This window comes from Empidonax traillii, unplaced genomic scaffold (genome assembly GCF_003031625.1).
Source record: "Empidonax traillii isolate 1590-97213 ecotype Southwest subspecies unplaced genomic scaffold, ASM303162v1 scaffold299:size639221, whole genome shotgun sequence".
Lineage (NCBI taxonomy): Eukaryota > Metazoa > Chordata > Aves > Passeriformes > Tyrannidae > Empidonax > Empidonax traillii.
Window position 1 is genome coordinate 121,801 of NW_020955492.1, and position 16,639 is coordinate 138,439.

Sequence of the window (16,639 nt, forward strand, 5' to 3'; positions counted from 1 at the left end):
AACCGGGGAAGGTCTTTCCACCTTCCAGCCTGCGCATTGGATTTTTTAGGTGAGACACAGTGTGCGCGGAACTGAGCCCACCCTTTAATCCTGAGGTTCATCTGCCGGGGCCAAGCACGCTTGGACGGTGGCAGCGAGGTCCTCAGGACGTAGATGGATTGCCTTACAGGGCTAACGAGCTCCATCTGCCCGGGGAGGGGCCCCGACCGGGAATCAAACCCGGGTCTCTGCAGTGACAGTGCAGTGTCATTTCCCCTAGACAAGCAAACACTCCCCCCTTTCCCCCCCCCCAAAAAAAAACCAGGCAACCAAACAAAAAACCCCAAACCCTCCAAAAAAGGCAGTTCTAGTCTTCCTCCAGGATTTCCAGCTGCACGAGGTCAGCTTATCAGAACTGAACTTAAGAAGTCCTTTTTTTTTGGTTAATAATGATTTAACATGTCACTGCAATAAAGAAGACACGAGGGGGCTCCACAAATGATGTCAGTGCTCCATGAGGCTGCCATGCTGTAGACACCATATAGAGGCAGGATACAAAATTGTTCCAGCAGCCTCTAGGAAGCTTATGGATCTGCAGGTTTTGTAATAACAGCACTGCAACCAGGATGCAGAATTTCTCCAATCTCAGCTCCATTTCAGCTCAGGGGATGAGATCATCTCTTTGGACATGACAGCAGCCCTGGACCCAGAAAGGCAAGTCAGCTACCAGAAGGCAACAAGGCCTTTCAAGAGATCCCACTAAATCAACAAACCTCTGAGCTGTCCACTCCGAAAATGTCCCGGACATCACGCACAGGGTGCTTGTTCTTCCTCCTGCGGGAGCGGGAGTAGGTGTCCAGCCGGCGCTGCACGGCGGCCGCCTGGGTCTGGGTCAGGGTGGAGAGCAGCACGAGGTTGTCATTGTCTGAGCCACGGTCTCCGAGGAGCTCGGACAGACCCGCGTCCTGGAGCCACTCAGCTTCAGCTTCTCCCTCTGCCAGGCAAGGGGTGAGAAGGAAGAGTGAGCAGATAAAGGAAATCTGGGTGCTTGCAATGCTTCAGAGGGAGAAACCTGAAGTCTGAGCCATCCCCTTTCTGAGGTGGCAATGCGACATCACTGGAAGTTTAGGTTAGGTTCCTAACACATCCTGGTTAGGAAGCCACAGCTGTTCTCAAGTTCTTAGCCCTATTCCCTGGTACCCAGCTGCCTCTGCAAAGGGGAGCTCTGACAGCTGGCAATCGCACACAGCCACCCTAGAGGGAAAGGCAATGTCTCCCTGAAGCACAAGTGATCCTTTGACAGTTTCTCGAGAACAGACAAAAGGTCTATGAGAAGCCACAACACTGCATATTTGGCTTTTGTACTTTTCCAAATTTCTTGGCTATTTATTTGAATTTTTATTTATCTATACGTATAACTTTATACCAGCTTCTTTTTTCTTTTAATATCCGGACCCTGATCTGGTAGATTCAAATGTTTTTTATTTAATATACTTGCAGAAGTACTTGTTTACACCATCCCTACTCTTTACCTTTTTAAGTGGATTGGTATCCATACACTCAACAAAAGCAAAAAAGTTATTCTTGCTCTGTGTATTCCCTTTATGTCTGGGCCTATTCAAAACATCACTAAAATTAAAGACCATTTCAGATTCAGAAGGAAGTGTGAGAAGCCTAGAGACAGTACAGCAGCATCACTTAAAACAGCTCAAGTTCACTTCATTCCTCAATAAAGTTGCACTTCAAACACAGAAGACAATTTTCTTCTTATGGATTGCACTCATAAGGAAGTGCAAGTGAGAAAGTGCCCTGAGCAAGGCAACTACTTGAAAGATAAAAGAAAAAATTTAGCAGGCAGTTTCAACTTTAACACAGCAAACACCACAAAGCCTTTATCTTCTCTGTTCTATGCCCCGCATTAATTCACTCCAGTACAGCTCTACCAAAGCTTATACTGGGAAAAGAAAAATCAAAACTGAACTGACTGACACAGAACAGTCCATTCCCACTCTTCCTGTCCTATGCAAACTTCCATCTCCTCAGCTATCACAGTTGCTCAGGCCAAGTTTTATTATTGATGCATCAATAATAAAGCAGCCAAACAGCTCTTCCTGAGAGATTAAATAACTTCATTTTTCTGGAGAAACCTCTATGTTCACACAGCTTGCAAACACATGTTGTGACAATTAAAACTCTTCTCAGCCTTCAGAGCATATTCATTGTGGTTTTAGGTGCTGTAATGAAACAACATTTCTCTTCATCACACCACAACAAATAGACCTGGACTTGAAGTCAAGTAACTCCCTTAATGAATCTTCTGACAAACTATCTGGTTTTCCTACATGGTCTTGAGTTTTGGTCTTTTCTCATGTCTGATTCTAACAGTATCTAACAGTTCAGAGCATCCCCCTGGTAGTGCTCATTTGGGCACAGCCACTCGTGGCCCCACTCACAACTCCTCACTGTACTTTTGTCCTACATCTATGGTTTCACAGCAGAACAACAAAAAAAGCCTCTGGTTTATTTTGCCTTTGGGAACCGGAGGAAGTGAAAAGCATTGCTTGCAAATTTTGAAAATAGCCATTCCAGTCATAACAGGAAACAAATTTAGTACACAATACTAAAGAGCATCCATGTGAGCCTACTGCCCCTTCTGATGCCAAAGCACCAGATTGTAATTCCTCTGTTTAATATTTTGGCCAGGTTACGTTTGCCAGTAACACAAAAGGAAACCAGCAAAATAGGTTACTTATATGGGAAAGGACAAAAATGGAAGAAAAACAGGTCAGAACAGAGATCCACAGAAGCTGAGCTGCAGGCTTAAACCTGGAGAGCTGCTAAGACTTGCCTTGTGAGCAAGCAGCACTTCAGCAGAGAACAATTAGGAATGATTTTGCAAAAACTTAAGAACACCACCTCTAAAGACTTATTCGAAACATAAGCCAGTCACAAAGAGCATTTGTAATATAGTATTCAGTTTCCAAGTATTTAAAGGATAGCTATGACATCCTACAATTTCAGACTAAACATTAAGCACAGTTTCTTATCTAGTTTTTGAAGGTGGAGAAAAATCACTCTGCAGACAGTTCTCAGCCATGGTTACATGCTGGAAGGATGTAAACAGGTATTTTAGTGGCAGCGAGCCAGCTGCACTGCCAGGCCTTGGGAAGAGCTGGGTGAACAGCAATAGCAAGGAAAGGACAATGCTGTTTGTATTCCAGGAAAAAGCTACTTTCTGCTCCCATCAACCATTAGTGAGGTCACAAGACTATCAGCACCTTTCAGCTGACCCAGTTCTGCACAGTTACACTGACACCAGGTCAGGAGCAGCTTCCCACGACACCTCCCCTCACACAGGGCTTACACAGGAGCCAGTTCTCCATTTGGGTCAGCTTTTTAGCAATGCCTTATCTCCACACAGCCTCCTCACCATCCCTTGTGCTGTGATTGTGATCAGCCATCTCTCAGGTTGAGCCATGCTGTCTCCAGATGGAGCTGTTTGCCACTGTCCAAGCACTTCCTGGGATTTATGCAAAGAGCAATGGTGCCTCTGGCTCTGAGGAGCCTCAAAACATCCATGCTCCAACCAGAAGCTGCAGAGGTGTGAAAGCCAACAGGCACCAGTCAAACTCTGCCTCCACACCCCCCAAGTTTCCCCTCATCACCAATGCTTCCAGCACGACCCTTATTTGCCTAAGCTCCTTTGGAGAAGGCACCAGGAGCCCAAGTGTGCTGCACCACCCTCCCCAGCCCGTCAGGAAGGCTTTGCTACTCAGAGCATTATTTCAAGTCTGTCTGGTTTCAATGGCCAATTAAGCAGCCAGCTCCTGCCTGACAGATTAATATGCAGCATTAAAAGACATTTCCTGCTTACACACGGTAATCAAATTGCCTCCAGCATATCAATCTTTCGGATATCCCAGACAGTCTTTCATCTCATGGCATGGTCTCTTTTCCAGAGTCTCCTTCCTGATGCACTTGTTTTCTGGGTCACTTTGCATCTCATCCAGTTCTAAAAAGCAAACTTGCGTTCTTTATGTAGGGACACAATCAGCAAACCCTAATGTTTATCATGTCTTGCCTGCTATGGCAAACACAGATGATGATCTTCACATTCTTCTCTCCAGAGCCCCCCTATCTACCCAGGAGAGCTATTGACCTTATTTCTTCAAAATAGACCCAGGAAAGGTGTGATCCCAAACTGTGGGATCTCTGGGTAGATGTCACCACTTATCTTCCCTCCAAACACCCCAGGATGTTGTACCTCCCATGTCAAAAGGAAATGCTCATCAGGAAAAGGTTCCTGCTCACCAGTGACAGGACAAGGACTAAACTGAAGTTCAAACTGAAAGGGGGAAAATTTAGATTAGATATTCAGATGAAATTCTTCTCCATGAGGGTGTTGAAGCACTGGCACAGGTTACCCAGAGAAGCTGTGGATGCTCCATCCCTGGAAGTGTTCAAGGCCAGGTTGTATGTGGCCCTGAGCAACCTGGACTGGTGTCCCTGCCCATGGCAGGGGGTGGAATAACTTGGGCTTTTGTATCTCTTTCAGTGGAAAAAATTCTATGATTCTATAAGAGGCAACTGTATTCCAAAAATTTTGGAATACAATTGGTTCTAGTTATTCCAAAACACTGCATATACTTACTTCAGGTTTCAAGGTTTCACTTATTCTAAAACACTGAATAAAATCAGTGCTACAGAAAGTCCATCAGAAACACCCATGCACATGAAACAGTTCTCCAAAGAAAGCAAAAAAAAAAAAAAAAAAAAAAAAAAAAAAAAAAAAAAAAAAAAAAAAAAAAAAAAAAAAAAAAAAAAAAAAAAAAAAAAAAAAGAGATATACTGGAAAAACCTTGTGTGGAAGGACTCAAGGCTTTCTGGATATTTACTGTGTTTTCTTGAACAGTGAATTAGAGAGGAAACAGTCTGCCTTCCACAGACGCAGCTCCCATAACAGCCACAATAATGAATCTCAGAACTACATACATAAACAAACCTTCCAAAACACAGTCAATTTTCACAGGGTGTTTTCCATGCAGCCACCTGCACTGGGAGTGAGATCCTCTCCACTTGGTGGGGCTGTTCGAAAAAAATCTGGAGTCCTGAACATGCTCTGTGACTGACCTTTAGAGTCAGCTTTGCTTCAGAAGCCAAAACCAGGCCAGGTCAGCACTCCCCTTCTGCAGGGCATTACCCACCACCCAATTAAAATAATATGTCTATCTCTGATTGACTGATAATATTCTAAACATACTCCCACATGCTTATAAATCATTCAAGTGCATAAGCAAATTTTCTGTTTCAAATATTCACATTCCTCTCCTCACTCCAAACATTTTTGGCAACCTACCCTCTTGCGTTTTGACATCTGCAAGGCTGCATTCCTCTTGCTCGGCTTCAGCGCTCAGTTTAATGTTCTCTACTTCTAGCCAAAAACTGTCCATTGACAAGTTGTCCAAAGCCTCTACCCTGGAATTCATGCCCTCTGACACTGGGGATGCCAAAGGACTCTTCAGAGGAAGCTGGCTCATTTTGCAAGGGCAATTTCTGGTGCTGAGAGAGGAAGAGATAAGGAGAGAGGGATTAAGCTACACATATTCACTCACAGCATTCACAGTATAGTCTTCATTGATTAATGACTGCAGTAAAGCCAAATAGAGGTAAGCACTGAACTTGCTGTGCTTAGTGTTTAGCAACACAGACAAGGTTGGGACTAAATCCCCTCGTGAACTGGGAAAACTCCTGTCCAAACCTGTGAGAAGACAGAGTATTAACACAGTTTTTCCAATGCTGTCTCTCCAGTGACCTCCAACACACCACCTACCATCACACTCTTGCTTCCAAGGTTCCCCTGCAAGCTTGCACGGACACCCTCTACGTTCATATCCAACCAGGATGTTCTCCAAGCTTGGTGCATGTGTGCTCCAAGGACCTGGAAGCCTGGAAGCTCCCAGCCACAGCAGCCCAAACCCAGTAGGTCTGCGCTCCGTATGCAAAAACCAGCACAGCTCTGTCTCCTGCACTTCAGCTCATGCAACAAAAAACTCAGATGGCTGAGGCCCCCTTTTCCTGCTCAGACCAGATTTTTTAGCTATGAAACAGCACAAGTGTCCTGGGAAACCCAAGCATATGGAATATTTTCTTACCACCCTGTTGATTCATTCAGGGGCAGCCAAAGTCCCAAACTGGCCTCGTTCAGCTTTCAACCTCTGTGCAGAAAGCTGTGATGTTCTCATTACTTCATGAAACAGTGCCTCTCCTAAAATGAATTATAATTTTCTTCAAAGGGTTACAAGCCATTTAGACCCTGTTACACTTCTTTTTCAAAGACTTAAAAAAAATAGGGATAAGTGGAACATACTTATGAGAACACCTCAATGGTTTCACTTATGAATACAAAATTAAAGAGGTGGCACACTATACTAACTGTGGGTGGTTTAAGAAACACCTGGGAACAGCCACCACCACCACCAAACACAGGTCAGAATTCCCTTCTAGTTTCTTGAAAAATAAAAATACAAAAAATAAAAAGGCAGATTGAGTCTTATGCCTTGAAAACCATGACAACAGAACACACATGAAAAGCAGTTTAGACTCCTAACTCCTGGACTCTGAAAGTTATAGATGGCAAAATATCTGGAAAGTTTTAGCCCCTTTCATTCCAGAAAGCCATTACTAGCAGTTCTGGCACTAACTTGCTTCTGTTAGAAGAGGCATTTCAAGTCATAAAAGGCCAATTTTGAGACACATGTTATAGGACATTCTTAACTTGTATTTACACATGTGCACACACATCATGCTCACACCTTATTCTAACGTGCACACGCACACAGGCAGCCAATTTACAACCTGGTAAGAACACGTAAATAGTCGATCTAAGATTTACTTCTTCTTTACCTTCACAGTTTACATCCACCTCTCTCAGTTCCACTGCAGTAACCACCCCAATTCACTATTTCCCATTTCAACTTTTTACTTATATCTTCACCCATTAGGAGTTAAAAATTTGGATCACAGCCTTCATTAACTCTTCATCTTTAGTACTCCTCTCCATTTTCTCACATTTTCTGACAACCTATTCATAAGATTAAACAAAGCCACCTTGCTAGCAACAAAAAAGATTGTTTAATACCTTGCCATGATATCGCACTAGGATTCTATTTTGCACCAGTCAATAGAAATCAACACTAACACAAAACTAATTAGAAGGATTTTATATTATCTTGAGGAAGTTAGTTTTGACCATATTAGTGTCAGAAACACTGGCATAGGAAACTTGCACTGAAGAGCAGTCTCCCAACACAGAATACTAAGGACCATCTTTTACAAGCTCTCCTAATTATATCACTACAGGTTTTCAGCAGGCACAAAAACTACTCTTTTTGCCCTAAGTAACTGCCCTATACTCCTGTAGAACTTAGTTTATACAGATCAAAGCTGCTCTGAAATGTATCTTCCTTTTGTGTTAAGCTTGGTTTAGAGCTGGCTAATCTAACACCCCCAAAATCTCCATAGATTCACACCAAAACAGAATTTAGATTTGTAGCTCCAGCAGAACCTTCCCTAGACCTGAGCAGCAGCTTGCACATAGCAGATGTGCTCTGTGGCAAGCCTGTGTCACACATGGCTGTGACAATCCCTTCCCCATACTCACTGGAAAAAACAACACAATTTTAAGCCAACATAAATACAGTCTTCAGCTCTATCCAAAGAGTGGCTCTTGACTTGATTTCCTGCGTGACTTACGTAGATACCAGACCCTGAATGTGAGTTTCAGTCCAGGAGATGTTACTACAAGTGCAACATTATTTATCTAAGGCATTAGGGCATATTCCTGGTGCACACCTGAGAAGAGTCACAGCATCCTTTCAGCCCAGGTTTCAGGTTATAGCCTTTCCAGCAGCTGTTTTTGATCTACTTCAGTCCACACCAAGACTCTTGCACAGAGTACTGGTGTAAGGATATAGTTTTGCCACACAATAGCAAACTGTTGTCCCCATCCCGCTCTGACTTGTGTTTCCACACCACCCACAGTTATTTTGCTTCCTTCTATAGCTGGAAATACAGATATTCTAGTACTACTTGCACCAAAACACCCCTGAACCAGTCACACTATAAAACTATTCTAGAAAAGCCATCTCTGAACTACTTACGTGTCAAGCAACTTAAAAACTATCTTGACTTTTTTCCTCAACAGGCCCAGGTATTCATGCACCAAATTCGATTGCACTGAGGTGCAGGATGTTATTGTCACACAGCAGTTCTACAAAGTGGCAGCAGGTTGCAAAGACCATCTCTAGAAGTGCTAAACTACAGCTGTTGCTCCTGCTTCAAAGGACAACACCAAAGGCAAGTTTTTACATTTAGAAAACGTTTTATTTTCTGGTCTAAGTTCCTTTTTTTTTTTTTTCTTGAACTCAATGCACAGTGCTTTGCAAATCCAGCTACCCAGGTGGAGGGTTAATTTTAGATTCAGTGCACCTGAAAGATTGTTCTTCCTCCTTGCATTCCTGAGTCAACTGGAGGGCAACCTGCAGCATACAAACATAGCAACAGTTTAGATTGAAGGCAGAGATTGTTGGCTTAAAATGTTAATCGCTTGGTTGCAACTGGGCAAAGAGGAGGTGCAATAATCAAGTTCACGTTGTTGCACTGTCAATGTAACAAAAAAGCATCAGATTATGAAGCTTTAAAAATTGATCCAACAAAAAGCAAACTGGCAGAAAGATCTAGTTAAGGACAACCATAAAGGAAGGCTTCTGTGGAAAGACTGACCATCCTAATGCAGCCTTCTCCTCTTGTTTAAGAGCACAGACAGTTTTAGCAGGGCTTAGGATTCGCCTAACACCTACAGTCTAATTCTGTGTTAATGACAGAGTTATAAGTAATTAGACTGGCGTGGACCTTACACAGTTCATTTTCTTATTATTTCCTCTCTCCATTCCCTCCATGTGGGTCCCTGGGAGCTCCCCAGGCCTGCACAGTGCTGACTCCAAGTGATGGTGCCTCACTGATCCTGGGCTGGGAAACAGTCTCAGTAGTTCTTGATCTGTTCCTAGATACTGTCAATACACTGCAAATGTATTGCAAACACTCGTGCAACTCTTCACCCTCTTGAATATCAAAATAAAATAAACACTGTTGCTATGCATTTGTTCATTCCAGGCTTGAATCATTCCTGTCAGAGAGCTGCTCAAAGGACCTGGAGCTGCCTATACTACTCTTCTTGCTCAACATCCCTCCCTCATTGAAATACCTCTCCAGCAGATGAATAAATAAGGAGGTTCCTTCTCAAGCATTTCAAATAGAACAGGAGGCAACAGCTGGAAGCCAAGAAAACAGAATTCCTTTAATACCGATTCCAGAAAAACTAAGATGAGAAAAAGGCAACAAGAACAGAATTCAGTCAGACAAGGCAGTCCTGCCACACAAGGAGCACCTAGTCTTTAAAAACACTTCCAAAGATTTGGAGCAAGCACAAATGCACACAAGAAACAAAGAAACAGACTGAGTCTGAATTAACCTCAACAGCAATTTAAGAGCAGTCCATGAAGTCGCAGCATCATTTATAACGATTCAGACCATGAGCATGAAACACAAGTGTCTTGAAAAAAAAAAAAATTACTGTGGTGGCAACAAACAGTAACTTACCCAATAGACTGTTACCATGCTTTATTTTCTCATGTTTAACTCAACCAAAGCAGCCAAAGAACCAGAATTAAAGCAATCTTAGTAGCAGTGCCACTGCTGACATATGTCTGCATATCTCTGACCACAGATTTGCTCACATAGTAGTTTCACTGAGAACATCCCCCATGAGAAGTCACAGTTCCTTTAGCTCAGACTATTTTATCCAGCACTGCTGCCAACCACCACTCATATTCCTATAAAGGCATTTTATCAAGGACTTCGCACATGTGGGACAGCACAGTTGAAGGTCTCTATAGCATCAGCAAGAATAGCTAAGATGTCACTACCACAATTTGCTAATAAGATTAGAGCTTGTTTTCAGTAACACAGCAATCAGCTCATCAAGATCTTCCATTATGCAAGCAGCTCAGGGAGCAGCGCCATTTCAGGTTGTTTTGAAGAAGCCTGTTCTGCAAGTGATAAAGAGGATGTGCCAGATCATGTTGAGAGTGTGGAGTAATCCCTACCAGTTCCAGTTTTCCCTCAGTCACACGAGAAGGCACAACCACACCTCCTGTCCTGGCATCCCCAGTGACACTAGAAAGAGAGAATAGAAATCCTTTTCTCTGTGGATGTGTGGAGTGAAAGATGTGAATTCTCATGCTTGTATGTATCACACTGCTACAGCTGAGCACCTCCAACATTTTCTGTGCTGAACAGGAACTCCAGATGGTGGTGGAACACTGGCACAGATTGCCCAGTGAAGCTGTGGATGCCCCACCCCTTGAAGTGCTCAAGGTCAGGTTGGGTAGGGCCCTGAGCAACATGACCTGATCATGGGCATCCATGCCCATGGATCAGGTTGGAACCAGGTGGGCATAAAGGTCCCCTCCAACCCAAACCATTCTCTGATTCCTATGATTCTATGTTACCTCCACCATAGCACTGCGACATTAGCTAAAGCACAGGTTCTAACTTACCAATAAGGGTCCCTACTAAAGTATTTAAGGATAAAGAAACTCCATCTCAACTTCTTTGTCTCAGGCCTTCATCTGGAATAGTAAGGGGGTAAATTAGCAAGCTAAGGAATAAGGAAAGTTGCCTGTAATTACAGATCTGCCTGGAGGTACCTCAGACTGAAACTCAGAGCAGAACAAACACAGGATTGATAAGCCCATGCAGACACTGTCGAATTGAACTAAAAATGGCTTTGAATAATTTTAGACTGTTAGTTGGGTGTCTTTCCCATCACACTAGGGTTTGTTTTAGCCCTCAAGAAACCAAGGCTATGCTCCCTGTACATGGTTTCGTGTTTGCCTGTAAGGTCACTACAGATGAGCCCATTGTTCACTTTCCCCCCTTAGAAGGGGAGTGGGGGGAATAGCTTTATCTATCCTTTAGTCACAAGGACCTGGTCTGACAGTCAAATTCCCCTATCAATATGACACCAGGATTCCAAACCCCACAGATCAGCAGCACTGGCTACGGATGGGAACCACCAAACACTAGTCCAAACACTAGTCCCTCAGTACAGAAGCTGCCCTGGGCTTCCTCCAGCTGCCTCGAGGCTGAGCCTGTGCACAGGATTCCCACGAAGGAAGCAGCAAGCATGGACTCATTGCCCTTTAGTGACTTGTCTGTCACAGCCCCAAGCACACTCTGCCAGGGATTTTGCCGAGACCAGAATGAGTCAATACCTCCCAGTTACTGAACACATCCTCAAAAGATGCTACCGTTACACCTTGACTTTATTTCCATCACTGCTGTGACTTCAGATGAGATGCTAAAGCTGTATACACCTGATGCACCCAGCTTTGGGACAAAGGGGTGAGGGACCACCTGGATTCCAAAGGAAAGGCTGCTAGTATGTTTGAATCCACTACAAAAAGGCTGTAAACTTATTTCTTTTGTGATCATCCATTAACACAAAGACTTCTTACAAAAGCAGATCCACACATACTAAATATTTGTCCTACAACCTCTTTAATGTTGAACTTTAGTAAATCAGGATGACAGAGCTCATCCTTATTTCTTCTTGTTGCCCATTCTACCAGCTGTACCTGCATTGCAGCACAGAATGAGTAACTGCAAGTTGTTGATCAGCTGTATGAGAACAGGTGAGAGACACTGAAGAGGTCACAAGAGTGACTTGCTGACCAGCACAAGGTAAGGAGGGGTTAAGAGGTGTGCTGAATTCAGCTATGCTTCATGTGTGAGAGGTTTAGGGATGAGGGAAGACAGGAAAGAGTCATAAGTTCCATGTGTGGATTTCTCAGGGAAGAGATATTACACATGCTTACGTGCTTGGCTGCTACACTGCCATGAAAAGCCCTTGGTAAAAATTTATAACTAATTCTGTAACTAGTAACTAGAGTGCTGCCAGCAAGCTCAGGGCCAGTGACCCCCCTCGTGAGCCTCCTGAGGTACGACAAGCTTTACAACACCAAGAGGAGGAGCAGCAGGCACAGCTGGCTCAGCACTGGCTTTTTCTCGGTGTTGCTCTGGAGCCAAGACACCACCACTGCTGTGTAAGCCAGTAGGTGTCTTAGTAGGAACCCAGTGAGCATGTCACAGTCACTGATCAAAAATAAACAGTGATTAAAGGCAATCAATTAGAAGGCCAGGATGGCTGGTGTATCATTGCTGTATTGTTACAGGCACGTCTTAGATAAATCCTAGCAGAGAGGCTTGGTTACACATGTACACACAGGACACGTCTCACCTGTGGTGAGTTTCGAGCGAACAAGTGGGAAGTGCCACTTGGTTGGAGTTCAGTGTTTTGGTCAAAGTTAGCGAGCAAGTTTGAGGTTCCTGCAGCAGGATCTGTTCAGACCTGACCACAGAGGTGTTCTAGCACCAGTACAGACATTGGAATTCAACTAAGTCGTTTGGCAAAAACATAAATTGTTAACAAATATTTTGATTTTTACTGAAGTCTTGCCATACTCAAGGTGTTAATCTTTTTCTCTTACACACAGGTAATTTTAAAGTAATTTACTATATCATTCCTTTGTCAGTCCCCAAGATTTTTTTTGTTGGTTTTTGGTTGATTTTTTGGTTGTTTTGTTTTGTTTTTGGTTTGGTTTTGTTTGTTTGGTTTGGTTTTTTTAATCTCAAATTTTGTCTGGGGTCTTTTAAAGATTTCCTGTCTTGCTTTGAACACACAATGTCAAAGCAGACTAGAAAAAATGAGAACTTGGACAGAGACATGAAAACATGATCTGCGATTAGAAGTAAAAATGGGTACATTCACACAAAACCAACAGATTTCAATTACTACAGCAGGGAAACACTCTAAAACTTGATGCAGCTTCTAAGCTGATGCAAATACACATCAGATGAGGTCTTAAGTAATTTAATGTCCAGTAAGCACACCAACAAGATGGTGTTTGTCAAACAAAGCGGTTCAAATTTCTGTTCTCTCCTCTAGAGCTTTGCATGATATTTATAATGAAGCAGTTCTTACCTTTATATAGTTCCACAAATCCCTGAACAGCCCCCAAACCCCAGGAGCTGCCCAGGCAGGTTACCAATGAACCACGGAACAGGCAATCAGCACTTCAGTCCCGCAGGTCCCACTTCTCCAGCTTGCTGCACTCAGCCCAATTACAGAACCAGTGCAAGAAAAAAGAAAGGGGGTTTTAACAAAGTTTCATTTCAGGATTAAGGCACTCAAAGCCCTATATAAAGGGCATATAATAGCCTCCTCACTACTCGAAGTTCACCTTGCTTCCACACTCCGTACCTGCTCGGCACCTGGGCACGGCTGTCTGCCCGGGCAGGCGCCAGAACCACCCGGGGCCTGGGAATCCCACTTCTGGCCATCCAGGAGCCACACGTGCCACGTTTGTCCATGTCCAAGTGGGGAGGAGGGCGGCAGTCAGTCCATCTGTGCTCCTCCAAACACCGCTGGCGACTCAAGGAACGGCTCATCCACCAGGTGCCGGCTGGGTGGCCGTGAGCATCCTCTCCTCCCTCCCTGCGTCCACCCGCCTCGGCAGTCCCCGGAGAAGTGACAGTAAATCCACCTGAGCCTTCAAGTGCCTGAGGCTGAGCCGCCCACGCCTGGCAGAGGGGCTGAAGGAGACAGCCCACAGCCAGCACTCAGTGCCCGCAGTACACATAAAAAAGCACGGAACTATTTCCAAGGCTGGGCTGAAGCTAAGGCTTGCTAAACATTAACATAAGCCTCAGCCACGTGAAAAAGTTACTCCCTCTCACAGCCTTGGGAAGGAGGAGTCAAAACAGCCTATTTGCTCTTTGAAATTGTACTTCCCTGCAGTAAAAGAACATCAAGAAAAGCATGAAATATCTGTCTGGGGACTTCGGGAGAGCAGGAAAAAACTCCAAGTGCTTATTAAAAAAGTGAATTCAGCATTTCTTGCCATAGTTGAGCAGTGAGTAAACCCTAGCTGGATGTAAGACACCGGTGTTGACAGAGCAAAGTTAACCCATAACACCCACAGAGAATATTTTGCAAGATCCACATTATTCTTTAAATTCTCATCAACAAGCAAAGCACAAGAGAGTGAAGGGTTAAAGCAATCTGATTACTTGCAGCCATCCCTGACAGGTTTGTTCTGTCCTTGTTATTCTCTCCACCAAACCTCCTTTCAGTGTTTCTGCAACTCTCCTTTCTTATAATGTTTACTATTTACAATCCCCAAAGTGATAATTATTTAAGTTTTCCTAATGAAGGTACACAAAGCTTATCCAGCACAAGTAATAATCCCTCCCTGTAGTTCCAATATTCCCATACGGCTGGATCTACAGCTCAGCCCCCTCTGCCTCCAACTGCTTAAAGGGCAGCATCAGCCAATTTAGAGACAATCCCTCATAAAAGGATGCAAAGAGTCCATTTCAGTTTTGTTCCTACTAACATGGCTATTTATCCAGTCACTGCTTTAATCCAGTCTCTTTAAGCCCACATTGCTGCCAAGGGAATGCTGCCTCACTGCCCAACATCAGACCCTGGCTGCTGACGAAGGGAAGTTGTTTGGTCTGGGACACTAACAACTCCCCACATAAGTAGGTGAAAATATTCATGGGAATTTCCGCCAACCTTCCTCTCTTTCCTTCCTTACCTACAGTTCCTGTGAAACTTTATTCCTCCCCTCAAAATTCAAAACTCCTCTTATCCATACAGCTCCTCCTCCATCAGCTCCAAACCAAGATGAACTACAGAACATCCCAGCTTGTGACGTTCACAGTTATAACCAAAACACATCCACAGGTTTTACAACAGCACAGAATTATACACAGGCAGCATATTATCACAGAAGGATTTGGAAGGGACCTTGAATATCATCTTGTTCCACCCTGCCATGGGCAGGGACACCTTCCACTATCCCAGGTTGCTCCCAAGCCTCATCCAACCAGGCCTTGAACACTTCCAGGGATGGGCAGCCACAGCTTCTCTGGGCAACCTGTGCCAGGGCCTCACAACCCTCACAACCAAGAATTTCTTTCTAGACTCCAATCATAAAAGTTTATTCAGAGTGAAGACCTTAGAAAAAGGCAAAAAGCACATCTAAAGAATTCTGATGCTTTTATACAGACACACAGAACAGTTGCTGCAAAGCTACATCAGACAGAAGCATTACCATCGTGTGTGAACACACACACTGCCCAGCATGTGAGACATGGAAGGGCAGAGCAAAGAGAGACAAAAGCATCTGTGAGAGGAGATGTGGCTGCTCTAAGCTTTGCTGTTTTTACAAACTTTGGAAAGCATAATTTCTCCCCAGGGACCACCCAGCCTTTCCAAACAGCTCCCCACCAAATGAACCTTGCCCTGAAACAAGGGGTTAGGTCTCAGGCCATTCCTTCTCCTGTACACAAAATCACATCTAAGCCTCCAGCACTGCAAGTCAATGGTTTTTTGTCCCTCAGTGATGTTCCTTGTCATTACATTTCTTTTAATAACTTCAGCAGCCAGCTGCTCATCCTTTTTGATGAGTAAATTTGAAGACAGGGGCTCCCAGACACTCATACCAGCTAGCTTCACCCTCACAGGTTTCTAATGCAGTGGTGATAACTCAGCCAGGCTTCTTGCACAACTGAGGTAAATTTAAAGTATCCAAAATGAAGACAGAACTCTTTAAGAGTACATTCAGCTTTGATTACTCACATAAAGCAGTACACAAGCATTACTGAACTTCCAGATCTCTGTGGATAATAACAGCTGTGCTCCCATCTACAATCTCTCATGTCTTCACTCCTGTCTGGCCTTCAGTTATTCATGGTATTTGAGAGGAGCAATCAGTAAGTTTATCTCCTAGATTGTGCTTGTGAGAAAAGAGGTGGAAGAACAGAACATGAGACCAGCTGAGTCTGCTTTTTCAGACAGAGTGAATCAGTTTAAATATTCCAACTCTGGCTTCCAGCTCTCCAGCATGTTTCACGCTCCAGGACAGTCTTCCTGGCATCATTAGAGATGAGACAGGCTCACTAGGATGAGACTATCTGGATCACAGGAGCTGAATCTTACTCAAATATGGAGACAAAGACATACTGATGCTCTTAGCAGCCAATTAGTTCAAATGAATCACGGGTACAGACTCAGCACTGTTACCATCACCGCTTCAGTGCATGAGTTGTTTCTGAAGGTATCTACACTTCCTGCTAAACCGACATGACTTGGCCTGACTTCTTCAGAAACAAAAGGAGGTGGAAAAACATCCAACATGCTTTTGGACAATCAGTAATTTCAGCAGGCTGGAGACCTGCAGATTGCAGGAACCCTCATCCAGCCTACAAGGAATCCCCAGCCTGGACCCCAGCCAGGGAATCCCCTGCCTCTTCATGGTGCTTGACAGAGTCCGGCATCAGTGCCTTCAGGTCAGCTTGAACACAATGCCTATGAGCTGCGTCACAATGTTTTATGACAACATTACATTCTTTCAAGCATCCCCAAAGTAATTTTTTACCCTGAAAAATGAATGCAAGTGACACACTGCAGGGTGGAGTGGAAAAACCTGAATGCAACCAAAACCCATAACACGCAACTCTTTTTTCCTCCAGC

The 16,639-nt window shown here is 44.0% G+C and overlaps 1 protein-coding gene across 1 annotated transcript in view; it reads right to left on the minus strand.

Annotated features, from left to right (window-relative positions):
* Nucleotides 1-13,744, minus strand: part of ARHGAP40 (Rho GTPase activating protein 40) — a 24,564-nt gene extending 10,820 nt beyond the window's left edge. The window contains exons 1-3 of the mRNA XM_027890848.1: nucleotides 13,361-13,744; nucleotides 5,336-5,538; nucleotides 753-973 (exon numbers count right to left, since the gene is read on the minus strand). Coding sequence (XP_027746649.1) covers nucleotides 753-973; nucleotides 5,336-5,538; nucleotides 13,361-13,548 — 612 coding nt within the window. The 5' untranslated portion in view covers nucleotides 13,549-13,744. The remainder of the gene's footprint in view (nucleotides 1-752; nucleotides 974-5,335; nucleotides 5,539-13,360) is intronic.
* Nucleotides 13,745-16,639: the final 2,895 nt, after the last annotated feature.